The 18,889-nt window shown below is 38.0% G+C and overlaps 1 protein-coding gene, 1 long non-coding RNA gene and 1 other non-coding gene across 5 annotated transcripts in view; 1 reads left to right on the top strand and 2 right to left on the bottom strand.

Moving 5' to 3' along the window:
* The window catches only part of Y48C3A.5, a gene marked incomplete at both ends in the record, with an annotated part of 33,149 nt that extends 24,877 nt beyond the window's left edge, over nt 1-8,272 (bottom strand). For 2 of the 3 annotated variants that reach the window (NM_064409.7, NM_182245.4), the window contains 3 exons: nt 73-302; nt 1,049-1,173; nt 6,574-6,714. In NM_064409.7, the coding sequence (NP_496810.3) occupies nt 73-302; nt 1,049-1,173; nt 6,574-6,714 (496 nt within the window). Of the gene's footprint in view, nt 1-72; nt 303-1,048; nt 1,174-6,573; nt 6,715-8,266 lie in introns of those variants that run through there. The other variant, NM_001377889.2, reaches the window with a different exon arrangement.
* On the top strand, nt 6,568-6,717 carry Y48C3A.24. The gene has a single exon (NR_051829.1). It is a non-coding gene; the product is annotated as an Unclassified non-coding RNA Y48C3A.24 (non-coding RNA).
* A 9,874-nt stretch (nt 8,273-18,146) lies between the features above and the next one.
* On the bottom strand, nt 18,147-18,454 carry Y48C3A.1. Its single transcript, NR_165324.1, has 2 exons — nt 18,400-18,454; nt 18,147-18,211 (listed from the first exon to the last, which is right to left on the bottom strand). It is a non-coding gene; the product is annotated as a long non-coding RNA Y48C3A.1 (long non-coding RNA).
* Between the last annotated feature and the right edge of the window lie 435 nt (nt 18,455-18,889).

Genomic DNA, 18,889 nt, shown 5'->3' with positions numbered 1-18,889 from the left:
TGAAGTTTCTGTGAAGTCGGTTTTTTTTTTGGTTTTTTCCAGAAGTTTTCTTATTAAATTTACAAAACTCACTATTATAAGTATTCTGTGACAACCTCAGTGCATAATTCGAATCGTTTGTTACAATCAATGGGACAACTGATAAATTCTTATCAATATCGTGTTCATCATCAAATCCAAGAGTTGTTGTAGACGTATGTTTTGGTGTGGAGTTCAGAAATTCTTGCGGTAAAGGCAGTGGTCGGCTCAGTCCAACGACGACACTCCGAATGTGTTCTCGCTTGAAATCCGGATTTACCGTACTGGAAAATGGAAAGGTTTTATTTTTTGAAAACATCCTTGCTTTGAGCCTATAGGCCTACCTTGCGCCTACACGCCTGTCTTGCGCCTACAAGCCTGTTTCTTGCCTACAGGCCTACCTTGCGTCGACACATCTGCTTTGCTCCCGCACGACTGTTTTCGTTTTGTGCCTGCACGCCTTTTTCACGCATACGCCCATTTTTTCACACGCCTGTCTCGTGCCTAGATGTCTACCTCGCGCCTGAAGGCCTACCTTGCGCCTGCCATGGTCCTACATGCCTACCTTGTGCCTACATGCCTGCCTTGCCTTTGTACCCACGCGCATGTTTTTTGCCTACACACCTGCCTTTCGAATACACGTCTACCGTGCACCTACACGCTTGCCTTACGCCTACAGTTATGACCTGCACCTACAAGTATGTCTTGCGCCTACACGCCTACCTCGCGCCTACATGCCTGATTTCTACCTACACGCTTTTTTTTTCGCCTACACGCCTACCTCGCACCGACACTCTTTTTTACGGCTTCAGACTATCTTGCACCTACTTTCCTGCCTTGCGCCTACAAGCCTGTTTTGGTTTTAGCGCCTTCTTCGCGCCTACACGCCTACCTTGCGCCTTCACGCCTGTCTCGAGCCTAGACGCCTCCCTTGAACCCACATGCCTGCCTTGCGCCTACACCTCTATCAAAAGCCTTCACACCTACATTGAGGCAAGCCCATACAGCCTACATTTTCAAGAAAACTCACGTAGTGACCGGATTCCGTCTCTTTAGACAATATCTATAGAGATACACAACGGAGATGACGACGATGAGGCCGCCGACCACGCCGCAGACGAGTACAAAGATGGTAAACAGTGGGCGTTGCTCTTCCTGTAAAAATATATGTAGAGATTATTGTTTTATGTCGAAGCATGTTTAGGAGGAAGTAAAAAAAAATTGGAAATTTCTTTTCAAATTTACCTAAAAACGTTCATTTTTCAACTTTCAGTGTGGAAAAAGTTAGGCTTTTTTAGATGCCAAAACTATGAATTTTCAGTTTCTAAGACCCACAAGACAAGACCAAGACAAAACAAGAATTTGAGGTCTTTATAGGCCGTAGATGGGGTAACCGGATATTCAATTGAAAATTAAGATCTCAAGAAACCAGAAGCCTCCCAGAGAGAGGAAATAAGAGGCCTTTTTGTTTTCACAACATTGAAAAGACCAAAAAGTCAAGAAAAGTCGGGAAAAGCCACTCGAAAAAAAAGTAGGCCTATTGTGCCTACCTAGCTGCCTACGACCTACTTGTTAATTTTTGCAGTAGGTAAGCAGGTGCCTGCTTAGCACCTATAGGCAAACCCTACCTAGGCAACCTATCTAGCCTATGCGCCTACCTATCCTAGGCACCACCTACCTAAACACCCGCCTAGGCTCCTGCCTAACCTAGGCACCTAGATTAGATACCTACCAAGGCAACCTATATAGTCTAGGCACATATTAAGGTATTAATTATCAAGCCTACCTAGGCACCTACCTTATCTAGGTACCTAACTAGCCTAGGCATTATATGCATCTGCCTAGGCACTGTAGGCAAGAAGGCAACAAATAAAAACCTACACCAAATAAAAGTCGAGAGAATCCTCGAGGAGGATCTGTAAGCCTAGCCGCCATCAGAAATAGTTAGAAATAGCTGGCTCAATGTGCCAAAAACCAATAATATGAATTGGAAATTGGAAAATTGTCAAAAAAATTAAGTCACGCTATCAAAAAAATGTCCAATTTTCCAATTTTGTTTCAGACTTTTTCAGAAAAGAAAGGAAGTGGAAAACGAGGGCATCGCGTGGAATTGTTAATAGTTTTTTTTCCGGGGGGTTTACTCCTATAAGGAAAGAAAAATTAAAGAATTTTTAGTTCAGAAAGTGTCATATTTCTTAGGTGGAGGGAATTAGAGAATATTTAAAAAACAAAAAAAAAACAAATTTCGCTTTACGACGCCTACTTTAGGCCTACCAGCCTACGTGCCTACTTTATGCCTACCTACTTTACGCCTGCCTGTTTTTGTGCCTACACCATTTTTGCCTGCCTATGTGGCTAATTCATACTAGCCTGCTTTAGATTTACCTGCTCATTTGCCTATGTGCTTACATTAGACCTACCAGCCTACGTGCCTACTTCATACCTACTACACGCCGGTCTGTCCGTGTACCTTCTCTACGCCGGCATGTCTTTGTGCCTACGTTATGTCTGCCTGCCTATTTCATACTAGCCATCTTTAGGCTTACCTGATCATCTGCTTTTGTGCCTACTTTAGCCATATCCAACTGAGAGCCTACTTTCGGCCTACCTACCTACAAGTCTTTTTCACGTCTGCCTGATTTTGTACCTATTTACGCCTGCTTCAGACCTGCTTGCCCATGAGCCTACCTACTGCATACTCTTGCCTACTTCACACCTACCTATGACTGCCTCATTTACGCCGTCTACTTCTCAACGCCTATTTGCCTATTTCAGACCTACCTACCTGCCTTCCTGCCTATTTTAGACCTACTTACATGCCTACCTACCTACGCGCCTGCCTACCCGAACAATTTGGATTCGTATTCAAAACATATCCTCTCGTCATTTTGCCACACTTCCTGATGAAACATCACATTAATCTTTCAAATTTTATATGAAAATATGTGAAGGAAGTTGGATTTTTGATCGACTAGCTTATTTCAATATATTTTTATGTTTTCTAGGAGGAACCTGGAATTAAAATTCCGGAAAATTGGGAAAATCTATGTGGCCGAGAAAAAGTGAAAACTCGGCCACCAATTTTTTTGCACGACCATCATATTTTTTGTTAAATATGGAGTATTACTGTAATTAAATTAAATTAAATTTAATATTTTCGCATAAATTCAAATAACATACCCGTCTATCAGTGAATAGCCTTGCCATGTCATTTGATAATAAATAGGAATTTCAAATTTCAAAATTCATAGAAAAGGTGTTCTATATATTGAATGGGGTGTGTGTGTGTGTGTGTTCCATCAATACATAATTCACTAATCTTTTACTCCCTCCCTTTCTCCCCTATTTGCACCCCTTATCATTGATATCTAATCTTAATCTTTTCAGGATTTCCTATTAGAAGAAGCACAGCTCGTGACGACAAAGTTTATTTCATGGAAAATGAGAGGGCTGGAGATTTAGATGGTGAGAAGGTGAAAATGCTTCAAAATATCGATGATAGGCAGGCGCACCTGCCTACGTGCCTTCTTTTTGAATACCTGCTTACCTACCTGAATGCTCGCCTACCTGCCTGCCTACCACCTATTCCTGGAATTTTGAAGTGAAATTTGGTGTTTGTTAATTGCACACTTACGAGTTTCAATTAAATTTTGCAAATTTTACGATAGTAGGCAAACATGTAGGCACAAGGCAGGCGTAGGTCGTCGTTTTTTTTAAATTTCTAAAATTGAAAACTAAATTTCTGCAATTTTCAAAATTTTAAATATTGAGCTTAAATTTTTTTGTGGAGATTTTGGTGATTGGTAAAAATTTAAGAAATCACATAGGCATAAGTTTGGTCTGTCGGTAGGTAGGCATGGCAAAAAATCAGGTAGGCTTGAAGTAGGCAAGTAGGCAAATAGGCCTAAATTAGGCACTCAACTACGTGACAGAAAAAACCAAAAAACCAGAAAGTCCAATTCAAAATAAAACACGCGTTGGAATTAATTCCAATTTGAAACTCCACACAATTCCAAGCCAGCAGCAGCAGCTTCAAGTCAAGTCAACGAGTCAAAACGGGTTAAAAGTGATGTCAGGCGGTGGGGCTGTGTGGTGGCTGGTGGAGCACCAATTTGCTCCGGGAGCTCCAATTTGAGCCCGAATCGCAAATTCAGTTTGACAGCAGCAGCAGGCAGGTGATGTGATTTGGTGGTTTTTTTTTTGGACAAAAAAATGATTACATACATGTCACTTTTCTGAAATGTTGTGAAATTGCCCACGTGGAGTGCAAAAATTCTGTGTACTCCTCGTGGACAATTTTTACAAAAAGAAACTTGTGAAATTTGTTTAATTCCGAAAAATACATTTTCAGAATAAAAAATTCCCACAAAAGGGGCGGAGTCTAACTTTTTCGGGAAAAAATATTTCGCAATTTTTTACAAGTTAGTCGTGTACTCCTCGTGGGCAAAATTTTTAAAAAAATCCAATTTTTAATTCCGAAAAATACATTTCTTTGAAAAAATTCAACTGAAAGCCACGCCCACAAAAGGGGCTGAGTTTAACTTTTTAGGGAGAAAATTTTCCGAAATTTTTTTGAAGTTAGTTGTGTACTCCTCGTGGGCAATTTTTGAAAAATATTTAAATTTTTTTAATTCCGAAAAAATTAATTTAAAAAAAAATTTTTCTTCAAGATTGCCAAAGGCAAAATTTACTTCACAAAAAAGCAAATGCACTCCAATGGTATACGGACCGTGTACACCACGTGGACAAAAACTGCAAAAAATTGTGAAATTTCAGCTAAATTTATAACATTTTGACTCATTTTTGTGGGATTTTTAAAATTTAAATTAATCAAACGCGCCCTATTGATAAACTCATCGTGTAGTCCACGTGAACAACATTCAAAAAAAAATGGGACAAAAATCAGAAAACTAGGCACCGACAAGGAAAATAAATCATGCTGAGTGTTGTGACATTTAGTATAAAATAAATCAAAACAAATTTGAAAATGCTGAACATGACAGGTCTGGGAGGGGCGGAGAATAAGGAGAGAGTAGGCACGTAGGCATCACGGTGTCTGGGAGCTTTTTTGTTGGAGTAGGCAAAATATGCCTACGCCTACTGCCTACGGCAGGCACCAAGTCCAGCGAGATATCGGAGCCTATTTCATTTGCAACAGGACAATAAAAATGAGAACATAAAAAGAATTTAATAAATTTCTGAATGAAAAGTCTCAAAGATGATGAACTACAAATAAATTGAGAAAAAGAGGGACGGAGAAAGAGATAAAAAAGTGGAAAAAGAGGGGAAAAAGTTTGTAATTAGGGAAGTTGGATATGAATTAAACAACCGAGTTCGTCTCATCCCTTCAATTCTATTTTTATCCCTTTTTGGGACGAAAAATGGGGAAAATTAGTCAGCAAATACTTTGGTGGCCGTGGAAAAACTAAGGTGGCCGAGTTTTTCCAAGTGGCCAATTTTTTTCAGCTTTATGAAACCTCGGCCACCAACTTTTTCTCTCTTACAATTTCAATTTTAAATTTTAAATTAATAATTCAATTTTACCCAAATATCAAATAAATCTAGTGGTCATCTTTGAGCTTTTCAAAATTTATTTTAGAAAAAAAAAACTTAAAAAAAACGAAAATCCTGTCGACTAGGATTAGTGCACGGAAAACCAATTTGAGACGTGATGTGTATGTGAGATCATATATCGAATGAATAGGGGCTCTCTTGTGTAGACATTAATTCATTGAAAAATGAGAGAGTTTCAGTTGAGCAAAAATTAGAGAATTTTGGAGAGCAGCACGATGAGCCAACTTGACCTTTTTCCTAATTTATTGAGAATAATTTTCCAAAAAAAAAGAGGTTTCCACGTGTTGGAGAAAATTAGAGAATACTAGGCGAAAATTGTAGGAGTTTGAGCAAAAGATGGAGAAAGTTGGGCGAGGGTTGACAAAAGTTATAAAAAATTTGACGAAAGTTGAAGACAGTTGGGGAAAGTTAAGAAAAAAAACTTTCCTGATATTTTTCCATTTATTTTCTACAAAATAGTTCAAGAAAAATCTCATGATATCTGAAAAATGTGCTGAGAAAGTACAAATAGCCTATTTGTTGTCTAAATATTTGGTGTCAAGCCCACAAAATATTATTCGAAAAGTACATTTTTTGTTCTAGAAATCAAAGCACAAGTACAAGAAGAAAGTTCGAAAACTCGAATTTTTAGCCACATGCCTACGTGCCTGCCTACCGCCTACTTGCGTAGGCAGGTAGGCATAGTAGGATAGGCAGGCAGGCATTTTTGTGCCTATTTCGTAGGCTTAAATTCGCTTTTCACGGCAAATGTGTTTGCTCAACGCCGGAATCGAGGAGCCAGGTGAAAAGTGAAATGACATAAAAATTTTGCAAATCAGGTTGGTAAAATTGCAGGAGGGTTTGAACTTTGGTGGGGTATTTTATTATTTTATGAAAAAAAGGAAAAATGGAAAAATAATTTCAGATTTTAATTGGCTGGGAATCGGCTTGAAAATGCAGGCATGTAGGCAGGTACACAAAAAATTCCGAAAGAAAACCCACCGTTTTAAAGAACACTGGAATAAAACAAATGAGCACCACAAGCAAAATGAGCACCGAAATAAGTGTGTGCTCACATAAATCGAATAGCTGATAGTAGACTCTATAGAACGAGTTGAGCATTAATATTAGGACCTCACACATTTCTAGAGCTCGCGGAGCACAAATTCTCCAAAAAAATTTGTCGGAAATTTTAGAATTTAGGTCTGGTCCTAGCGGGGTGGAGGGAGGGGAAGAAAATTTGATTTTGACACGGATACGGGGAAATGTGGTGGAAAATAGGGGAAGAAGAGGAGGAGGGGAAGCGGTTATGATGAGTTGAATATTTGGGGGAAACCGGGGAAGAAGAAGACGAAACAAAAACAAGCCAATTTGGATGAATTTTGGAGCAAAATTTTCGGGGAGCACAAATTTGCAGGGGACTAACATATAGCTCATGCTACTAGTTTTCAAAAAAAAAACACATGCCTAACTACCTACCTGCCTTTCTGAGGCCTACCAACCTACATGCCTGCCTACATACGTGACTACCAGGCTCTCTTTTTTTGTTTCTTTTTTTTCTGGTTTTTCGGACAAATTTTTTTTGCCAAACATTTTTTGTGACAGGCCTGGCTACCTACGTGCCTACTTCCGAATCACCTCCCAGCATGCCCATCTTTGACCTACGTACCTACATGCCTAGCTGCCTGCATGCCTATTTTCAGGCCTACCTACCTACACACATACCTCAGACCTTCATGCCGATATGCCTATTTTAGGCCTATTTTCATATGAACCTACTTTAGACATATCTGCCTATATGCCTACATACATGCCTACCTTCCTACCTGCATGCCTACCTGCCTAGGTCGTCTTGAAGACCGGCAGGCATTTTTGTGCCTACATTATTTTTTGAATTTGAAAAAGCTTATAATATTTCGAAAAAGACTCACTCGAGTTTTCTGGCCTGATCGTCTACCTCGCGCCTTCATCAGATGCCTACTGTTGTTACAATTTTGCAAATATCTTACTTAACTGTTTTCCGAAAAGTTTCAATTTTCTAGAATTCATTATTTCTTGCAAAATTTTTTTTTCAAATTTTTGCAAGTATCAAAAATTCAATTGTCCAAGATTGTCCAAGAAGACTACAAAAATTGAAAAAAAAAACGAAAAATAATTTCTTCAACAATTCAAAAGTCTAAAACCAGTAACCAGATATAGCTATGCTATTTTTAGAAAAAAAACTTATAGTTATTTTTATTTTTGAACGGCTCAGATTTCATATCACGTATATTATGCATTCAAGAAAATGGGTGCTTATTCGGAAAACAATTTTTGCGCGTCAAATATGATGTATTCAGTTTGAGTTTGGAGAAATTACGGATCAAATACATTCAATTGTACGCGCATATTATGCAAGAAGCGGTGAGCAAGACACACCTTATCTTACGCGCAAATTGGAAAAGGACATGTTTTGCGCGTCAAATATGATACATAAAGTTCAGCTCTGCGGAATCAAGACACCGGATCTTACGCGCAAATTTGAGAAGGACGCAGTGTATTGAGGGTAGCTCTGCGGACCCAATACACCAGACTTTACGCGCTAATTGGAAAAGGACACGTTTTGTGCGTCAAATATAATGCATCAAGTTCACCTCTGCGGACTCAGCACACCAAACCTTACGCGCAAATTTTCAAGTTAAAAAAGCTACCGTACTCTCATGAGAAGCCGGTGCCACCGCCACCAATCCGCCCAGACTGATGTCGTCGGTGAAGTCGTCGTGATGATTGTTGATTCTAGAAAACAAACAAATATATGGTGTACATCTATACATATGTAATTTCAAATTTTTATGCAGCTTCTCAATTTCAAGGGTCTATATAGACGAAAAAGTGTGAAAAATGGTCGTGGGCTCGCGGAGCAACCAACACAACTGAAAAAAAATAACGGGCGGCATCAAATAACACATGAATAATGAACTGGAAACATGTGAAATTGTAGGTCTCTGATGGAAAATGAGAGGGGATAGGACAAAAAAAAAAAAAAAGAAGGAATTAAAAAAATAGGAGAATCTTTTTTGTTTTGACTGAACCGGGAGGTCTGTGGAAAATTAAGAAAATGGCCGAGAAAATCTGGGTTTGAGAAAACTCGGCCATCGTTTTTTTTCTGTTTTTTTTCCAAAAATAAAAATTGCTACAACAAAAATATTGTTTCAAATTTCGGTATAGTCCTTGTGAAGGCGACCTACCTACATAAAAGCCTACATAAAAATCGGTGGCCGAGTTTTTTCCCGGCCAAAATATGCTTTTTTTGTTTTGTGTGCAAAATGACTAACTACGCCTACCTACGCCTGACTACCTATAGGTAAGTCTGCGTCTTACGCCTAGCTACATGCGCCCGCTTTCTACATACTTCTATGTATGTCTGCCTACGTACTCCTACCTGCGCCTGCCTGCCTGCCTACAGCTGCCTACATTTTCGCAAATTGAAATGTGCAAACACAAGACACCGGAGCTCACGCCAAAGTGTACAGAAGCTCTAGGCGGTTGGCAGGCACGCACCCTGTTTACCTACGCCTGCCTACTTACGCCTGCCTACACCTGCCTACATTTTCGCAAATTGAAATGTGCAAACATAAGACACCAGAGCTCACGCCGAAATGCACAGAAGCTCTAGGCGGTAGGCAGGCACGCACCCTGTTTACCTACGCCTGCCTACTCACGCCTGCCTTCCTACGCCTACCTACTTACACTTGCCTACCCCTGCCTGCCTACACCTGCCTAAAACTAAATTTTCCGCAAATTGAAATGTGCAAACAAAAGATGGCGGAGCTCACGCCGAAATGCACAAAAGCTATAGGCGGTAGGCAGGCACATAGGCGTGAATACCTAAATTTTGGAAAAATTACTAACGCATAAGTGAGCGATATGATCAGGAATAAATTTTTTTTAAAGGGTTTTTTTCTAAATTTCAAAAAATATATGAAGCCAAGCTCTCTATGCCGATAAAAATCGAGTTTTCAGAGAAAAAAACAAAAAGAAAATCATAAAGAATTCCTATATTTTCTCCAGAACTGGAAATCAAGAAATCATGAATAAATTCCACAATTAATTCACACCGCCTTCAAAAGCAAAAACGACATAAAAAATGAGAAATAAGAAAATGGGGGAAAATAAATTAAAATTCTCATGGGGTGGAAAAGGGGAAAAACAAAGGTAACAAATAAAAATAAAAAGGGGGTAATGAAAAGTTTTCTGCAGCTCTGGAAGCCAATTATGTCATTATTTTTTCAGAAGCTGGAAGCAAGGGGCTCATCTAGAACTAGGAAATGGGCTCGGCAACAGTGATAGTTTTCCTCGCAGGTTAAGCTTGCCTGCCTTCAAGGCGACCTACGCCTACCTCATGCCTACATATGATTTCTAGGTTGATGGTGCCTTGATAGGCAGGTGCAATGACAAGATAGGTGCCTAGGTAGGTAGCTTCTTAGGTGGCGGCCTGGGCTAGGTGGGTGCTTGAGCTAGGCATGTAACAAAGAAGCTAGGTGCCTAGATAGGTAGGCGCGTAGAAAGATAGGTGCCTAGCTCGGTAGGTACCTAGGTAGGTGCCTGAGCTAGGTATGTAACAAGGTAGGTAGTTGCCTAGATCGGTAGATGCCAAGTTAGTTAGATGCCTAGGTAAGTAGGTAGGTGCCTAGGTAAGTAGGTAGGCGCCAATCTGACTGTCTAGGATATGTGTCTAGTTTGATTATAGGTACGGTAGGCCTGCCTGTCTGTCTGCCTGCCTACCATAGAAGCCTCAAAAATAGCTCTGCTGTTTTGCCTGGTAGGCATGCAGGCTTGTCTTGTAGGCGGACAACAATTTTCTGCGTACATAGGTTGCGGGTTTTTTGGCTCGCCAACTCAGTTAAAAAGAGCTCTCTATGCGTCCGGGCTCTCAAAAACTGGCTCCAAGTTTTTGTATGTCAAGTACCAAAAAAAGTTTACAACTAGTAAAAATTTGGCGGTTCCTAGACAACTGACCTCCTCAGACACTTGAAAAACAAAAAAAACCAAAAAAATGCCGTCATTTTTTCCGGTGAAGCTCCGGAGCCAAAACCAAATATTTTTGCGGATTTCCAATGACCCCATTACCAAGCAAAAACAACAAGTCAAACCCTGAAAAGAGGAGGAAGAAATTGCAGCGAAGAGAAATAGAAAGAATTTCTGAATATTTTGCGTCAAAAAACTAGATGGCGTGAATAGAGAGAGAGAGAAAATGAATGAATGAGCTGAGCTGGAACACATGGTGCAGAAGCTAGTGACCATAAAAAATAGGAGAAATGGATGGATGGCAAAGTTTTGAACGGATAAAAAACCGGCGGGGGGAGCCACAGACACTTGAAAATTGGGAGGAACGCGTAAAAGTAAATACTTTAAAAGTAATTAGATTTGTCTTTTGAAAATGGAGAAATCATTGTAAATTTTACTAGAAATTTTTTTATGTCTTTTTAGCTAGATTCAGCTTATCTAGAGCTTTCAGAAAAGTATCATCTTGACCTAGTTCTGCATAGTTTTGGGTCTCGCCGCATGGGTTACTGTAGCACTGGTTTCAGCTGTGTCAGTAGACAATCTTTTGAGGCCCCAGCGTTGATATTTGCTGGAAATTTTTTAATATGTTTTTAGCTAGATTCAGCTCGTTCAGAGCTTTCAGAAAAGTATCGTCATGACCTAGTTCCGCATACTTTGGGTCTCGTCGCATGGGTTACTGTAGCAGTGGTTTCAGCTGTGTCAATAGGCACTGTTTTATATCCCAAGTGTTGAATTTTGCTAGAATTCTTTCAACTCGCTTTCGGCTAGATTTGGGTCGTCAAGAGCTTTTAAAAAAGTACAATCATGACATATTTCTGCATTGTTTTGAGTCTCGTCATATGGGTTACTGTAGCAGTGGTTTCAGCTGTGTCATTAGAATTATTTATGAAAGTTTTGGTTAAGGCTTTCTTAATATGCGGTACGTAAGTAGGACATGCTTCAGTTTTTTTGAGGTCATGCATCATTTCAAAGCTTAGGTCTCACCAGGTGGGTTACTGTGGCATTGATTTCAGCTTTGTCAAGAGGCAATCAAGGCGTTTCTCGGTAGGCAGGCACGTAGGCAGGCTAATTTACTTGAAATTAAAGTCAAATTGACATTTTCTAAATATATTTCACACTTCTTTTCTATTTTCCTCCAAAAAAAAGTTGAGAAAAAACTAATTAAAATTGTGAAGCTAGAGTTAAATGGAAAAATTTTCCCATTTATTCGATGAACACAAAATGTGACGTAGAAAAGAGCACGAAAGATCAAACTAACAGGAAGCTTAGCAGTGACTCATCGGAAAAAAATTTGGCAAAAATGCCTGCCTACCAACAGAGCGACCGACGCCTGCCTAGTGCCTACTGTTTAAAACGGGCTCGTGGAACTCGGAAAAAATGTAGGGCAGTACAAAATACAACTACATCGGGATCTGGATACAATTTTTGTCTTCTGATTTCAGGCCAAATTGGGGACGAGTGGGCGGTAGGCAGGCAGGCAGGCGTGCCTACCTGCCTAAAGCATTGTCACAATAGGTGCTGTAACAATTTTTATCTCCGCCAAGCATATGTCTTTAACTTGTGAACAGCTTAAATTTTAAATATCCGGCTTCCATGAACATGAGCTCAGACACATTTTGAGCTTCTGAGAAATTCGTAATTCTGAGCAACTGAGCAAAAACTCAGAAGCCAATTGGTCCTATTTTGGAGGGTCAACGACCAGTTCAAAGTTTTCAAGGGGAGTTTTTTGCAGAAAAAAAATCATTTTAAAAGGCGAATGCCTGCCTTCAGAGAGACCTACGCCTAAAATAGGCGGAAGGTAGGCAGGTAGGCAGGCACGGAAGCAGACAGGTAGGGATGAAGACGCGCCTATATAACTTAGGCACCATTTTTTTAAAGAAAAAATCTGAAAAAAAACATTCACACTTTTGAACACTTTTATTAAAGTTTTCTAACATCGGAAGAAACCTTTAATCGTGCTTTTTTATAAAATTTCATGTTTCGAGGCTTTAGCTACATGGCCGCAAAAAGATAATTGATGGCCGAGTTTTCTCTTTTCGCGGCCACGTAGATTTTTAAGCCACAAATTTTCAGCATTTTCTCCGGCAAATTCGAAAACCATGGCTGCAGCTGAGAATAAAAGTTAAAATATCTAGATTTTAGAGAAAATCCTCATTGTTTTCTTCGTCTCCCTTTTTTTCACTACTTTTCCACGAAAATTCATAAAATATTCGATGAATAGAAAATTAGCGAAAAGCCGAAAAAAAAACAAAAATCACTAGCCAAAACTTTTTTGGCCTTCTTCAGTTGTCACGTGGTGTCAGGCTGTCCCATTACGGTTTGATCTACAAAAAATGCGGGAATTTTTTCCCAAAAAAAAGTGGCGTCAGCAAGTTCTTAACCATGCAAAATCAGTTGAGATCTCTGCGTCTCTTCTCCCGCATTTTTTGTAGATCTACGTAGATCAAACCGATATGAGCTCTGAGACCACCTGCGTCACTTGGGTCTCGCCACATGGGTTACTGTAGCACTGGTTACAGTTGTGTCGGCTGGAAACTCACTCCAGAAGCCTTTTCTGAAGCTAATGCAAAATGGAAAATGAGGAATTAAATGCAGGAAATGAGTGGTGGAAAGAAAATAGAATTGAACTTGAACCCTCCTTTTTTCGATTTCTCCAGCTTCTTCTCTTCCACCATCACCACCACCAGACTTACCCCCTGAGACATAACAAGTCAATTAGAGAATGTGTCTCTCTCTTCCTCTGCTCATTGAGCACTTTCTATGTAATTGGACTGACGCAACACGAATGACAAGAGGAGGGGTTCAACAAGTGAAACTGCTGCTTCTTAATTTCATTTTACTATATGTTATGCACACGGAATTTAAATGTGACAGGTTGGCATGCAAGTGGCAAATGGTTTAGCAACAAAAAACAACGGCCCACGGGGGGATTGAACCCGGAATGCAAAATTCGAAGTGGAGCACCTTACCGGGTGCGCCACAAGGACAAAAGAAACAATGGTCGTTTGCATAGTCCGATGCCCCATATCTTACGCGCAAGTTCAAATTAAATTTGAAGGCACACGTGATGCCATCACGGTTTGATCTTTAAAAAATGCGGGAATTTTTTGCCCAAAAAATGTGACGTCAGCGCGTTCTTAACCATGCAAAATCAGTTGAGAACTCTGCGTCTAAATTCCCATAATTCATGTAGATCTACGTAGATCAAGCCGAAATGAGACACTCTGACACCACATGAAGATACAGATCATATTGGGATGAAAAGCACAGAATTTTGGTATTCTTTTAAAGTTGTTCTTAGTTTTTTGCAGAATTAAATAGCGCAACTTGAAATATTTTTTCACAAAATTTTTAAAAAATTGTTCCGCATTTTAATCCGCTAGCCGTTTCCCAAACAATCCGGAGAAAACCTCTGATAAACGAAAAAATATTGATGGGTGCGCCATTTTTTCCGCCGACTACATACACTTTAAAAACTCGAGATTCTGAAAAAAATTAGTTTTTTGGCATTTTTGAGCAGTTTTTGTTTTTTTATTTTCGAGCTGATAATAATTGTGCACCTTTAAAGAGTACTTTTAGTTATTTTTTAGTTTTTTATACATTTTCTCGATAAACCAACAGAATATTATCGCAAAACTATGAGAAATTCACTGAAACGAAAGTTTCCAATTACAGTATTCTTTAAAGACGCACACCTCTCTGTTTTTAACGGAATGTGGTTGTGGCAAGACCCGGTACTGTACTTTTGACGCAAATTCCGCTTCTAGGTAGTAAAAAATCCTCTTTTCACTAACAACTTTCCAACAGAGTCGTTTTTGGGTTGAATTACTACTGTTGGCCCTTAAAAATGAGGTATATTTGCTAATTTTGCACGGAAATTTTTTGTTTAATTTTTTTGTCGTAGATTCCTCTTTTGAGTTGTTTTTTTCCTGTGCAGATTAATGAATTTTCAATACGGGGGACATTCTCAAATAAACAATTAATAAAAACAGATATAAAGAATTATCAGTCATTTATTCTTCGAAAATGCGCTGATGCACTCCATTTAAGCATCGGTGAGCTTCATAAAGATTTCTGAAATACATATGTATATATATCTAAGATCTAGACTTACCGTTGTTCATTTCCTGTTGTCGTTGCACACACACATAGATCAAGATCGCTTTTTTTCGACGCACAGTGCGTCCTCGCAATTCGATTCCTGAGTATTTTGGTAACCCCTTCGGTACTCAGGTATTTTAGAAATAGGACAATATAAAGATTTCATGAACATATTCGAACATATCGGAGGTATATAGATTCCCGAAGACACAAAATTTTCAAATTCAAATTGATATCCTCTTACTAGAACACTCTTGGCCAATGTACGCAGCCGAACGTATCATAAGTGAATACAGAACACCAATTATGTCCGAGAAAAAGATCTGATTCAGAATATAAACATACTCGAATTTGTCGGATGTATAAAGATTCCCGAAGACACTTCCCAATTGCGTGTATTTTTGCGAAATGGTCTCGCCACGAAATGATTTTGAATTTTTTAAGCAATAATTGGCGCGTGGCGAGACCATTTCGCGAAAATGCTTGCGCCTTTAAATTCGTAAATGAAGAAAAACAAAATTTTAATTCCGCATAATTTCTCAATTATTTTTATGGCCAAAACGCCTTTTTTTATAAATCAATTTTTTTCCGTAGAATTTTCTCAAAAAAAAAAGCTTTTAGGCGACGCCTACTTTTCCGTGGCTAAATTTAATTTTTCAAAAAGTAGGTCGCCTATTAGGTGAGTTTTAGGCGCGTAGTCGTTCGTTTTAATCTTCAAAATAATTGAAAATTACTGTTTTTGTGGAAAAAATCGAATATTTCAATAATTCCCTGTCGTTTTTCAATTTTTTAAAAAAACTTTCATCGTCACTTTCAAATCACAATTTTTTGATAAATTGATAGTTTTTTTGGTAAATTTATCCCAAAAATCCAGGATTTTCTTTAAAAAAAGACTTCAGTTGACAGAAATAGTCAATAAATCATTATTTTACGAAAAAACAAGAAGTTGGAGCAGAGGCACGGGAAATATTGAAAATGAAAATTGGTATTTACATACAAATTTCAGAAAATAAAGAGTATAATATGCTATGAATAATAACTTTATTTCAGAAGAATCGACAGAAATCAGCGGAGAGGTGCACACATTGGTCGATCGTCGTGGCTCCTCAAAATAGGCCGCCTACCAGGCGAGTTGTAGGCGACGGCATGGTGCATGTTTTCGACTTTTTTTCAAGTTTTTTTTTCCAAAAATTTTCTAATAAAACGAGAATGGCTAGCTACTGATGAGACCACGGCCATTCTCAAATCGTTAAAAATTACAATTTTTGGTAGTCTAGCTGGAGTGGTCGAAACTACAAATTTCAAGTGTTTCTAACGGCCACTACATTTAAAAAAATTTACAAAAAATTTCGTAGGCGACCTACGCCTACTTTCCGTGGCTAAAATGTGAGGATCATCAAGATTTTTTAAAAAATGTTTTTGATAAATCATTAGCTTTTCCGTGGTTTTCCCAAAAAATTGAGGTTTTTTTCCAAAAAAAGGTTTCAGGCGACCTATGCTTATTTTCAAAATTATCGACAAAAAATGTTTCCGTTGAAAAATCAACGAATAATTTCTCAAATCACTATATTTTTTTAAATAAATCATTAGTTTTTTTCGTAGTTTTCCCAAAAAAAATCAAGAATTTTCCCAAAAAGTGACCGTAGGCGACCTACGACCTACGCCTACTTGGCTAAGATGTAATATTTTTATTCTTCCGAGTAATTTCTCAATATTTTAAACAGCACCAAAAAATTCAAAAATAAAACGAGAATGGCTAGCTACTGATGAGACCACGGTCATTCTCAAATCAGTAAAAATTAGAATTTTTGGTAGTCTAGCTAGAGTGGTCGAAACTACTAATTTTATATTACGGGAACACTAAATTTTAAGGATTCGTATTATACACAACATATCTGACGCGCTAAATATCTCGTAGCGAAAACTACAGTAATCCTTTAAATGACTACTGTAGCGTTGATGTCAATTTACGGGCTCGATTTTTTTTCAATTTTCTTTATAAATGATTTCCGTAAATCGACACCAGCGCTACAGTAGTCAATTAAAGGATTACTGTAGTTTTCGCTACGAGATATTCTATAAATTTTTTGTCAAATTCGTTGCGCAATACCCATTTTTAGAATTTAGTGTTCCTGTAAAAAAATTTCAACGACCACTCTTTTTTTTTTTTTTAACTGTAAAATAATGAAAATTTTAGCTCTGCTCTCGATGACACTGGCTCCCTCATATTCACAAATGGAGGAAACGGTATTTTGTCGATTTACGCAGCTCGTGTACTTCTCGAGGAAAAGTTTTCGAATTTCGCAAACTGTTTTTGTATTACGGTAGCATAAAATTCTTAGAATGCGTATTGCACAAGATATTTGACGCGCAAAATATCTCGTGTCGATTTACGGGCTCGATTTTTGAAATTGATTTCTTTTTGAATAATGATATTTAGCGATATTCCATTTTCATTTGGTTCTTCGCATTTTTTTGCTTAATTTTAATATTCTATCGATAAATGAATTATTTCCGTTAATCGACATCAACGCTACAGTAGTCATTTAAAGGATTACTGTAGTTTTCGCTACGAGGTATTTTGCGGGTCAAATATGTGGTGCAATACGCATTCTCATAATTTTGTGTTCCATTAATGTCTAATTTCTAACTGTTCTTTCTAAATTTATTTTAATGTGAAAAATGTATGTAAAAACATTATCGGTTACTGTAGTTTTAAATAGAAATTACTGTTTTTTATCCTGAACTATATACAAAATGTGCTCAATATAACGAGTTTTGTAATTTTGTGAGAAAGTCGTATTGAAAGTTAGTTTAAATGTGATTTAATATTTCGAAAAAGTAGTCTAATTTTAGCTAAATTCTACAATTTTGGCAACTTTTCCGTGTCGCAAAACGAATTTTTGTAGATGAGTGTACCTAAGCGAGTCGGAGAAACGGGCGGTCTTGTTCCAAACGTTTTTAAAATTTAAAATTGCAATTTAATTATCTATTCAGCATCCGTAGCCCAGCCGCATTGTGGATCTCAGATTGGCGAATGCTTGTGCGCTCCATTGGACTCCGGAGCCATTCCGTCTGTTGATTTCCTGATTTCTGCGGAATTGTCCGGATCGACGAGCTCTGTAGAAAAATTAATTTAGGAAAAATCAACCTTTTTTTGATAAGCAAACCTTAATTCCTTCGTCACACTTCAATGGAATCCAGCTGACGGCGGCGGCTGAAATATTTCAAAAATTTGGTTCGAAAATCTGATATTTAAAATAACAATGTGCTCACCTTTGACCGCTGCAGTCGCTGGACTCCCGGATGACTAAAATCTGGAAAATCTTGTGGGCACAGAAGAAAGGGAAAACACTTTTAAATCAAATTAATTTGATTTATTTTTTTTTGGGGGAAAAACAATAAAAAATCGGGGAAAAAATTATTTATCAATCTTCTTCGATCCAGGAGCATCCTTCAACAGAATCGTGTCGAGAAGATGATTCGAGTGAAGCTGAAAATATTTGAATTTTCTTTAGAAATTTTGAGTTTTTCATAAATTTTGTGACCTTTTTTTAGTTGAATTTTGATTTAAATCAATAAAATGAGAATTGGGAAAGAGTGACAATGTATTTCTTTTTATTTGCATCTGTTTTCAAAACAAAATATGAGTTTTTCGAGATATTTTGGCAAAAAACTCACTTTTCGACTTTTTCCTGTTATCGCGGTCGAGTTTCGCTCCGATTTGCTGTGATAAGCTGAAAATAGTTTTTTTAATTTAAATTAGTAACAAAGAAAACAAGAAAAAATTGAGAAAAAAACATCAGTAAAGCAGCCAAGAAAAAAATTTAAAAAAATGCACAGTAATTTTAAAGGCACACACACAACGTTTCCGTTAGCGTGCCGAGACCATTCAGTAGAAGTGCGTGCTCCTTTAAATGTGGATTACGGTCAACGGTGATTTTTCTTGAAAATGCAAATGTCAAAATACAATAAAATTAGAAAAAAACAAAATTGCATTAATTTTGGGGAATTTTCTGAAAATGAGAATTAAATTGTAAACGAAAAAATGTTTATTGTATTGAAAAGATATGTAAATGAAGTAATTTTGTATGTACAGCTGTACCGGCTTGGGCTTAGGCCTAGGCTTAGCCATATTCTAAGACTTTGGCTTAGGCTCAGGCTTAGGCGT

Source organism: Caenorhabditis elegans, chromosome II, assembly GCF_000002985.6.
Source record: "Caenorhabditis elegans chromosome II".
Classification (NCBI taxonomy): Eukaryota; Metazoa; Nematoda; class Chromadorea; order Rhabditida; family Rhabditidae; genus Caenorhabditis; species Caenorhabditis elegans.
This window is presented reverse-complemented; position numbering and strand designations above follow the sequence as displayed.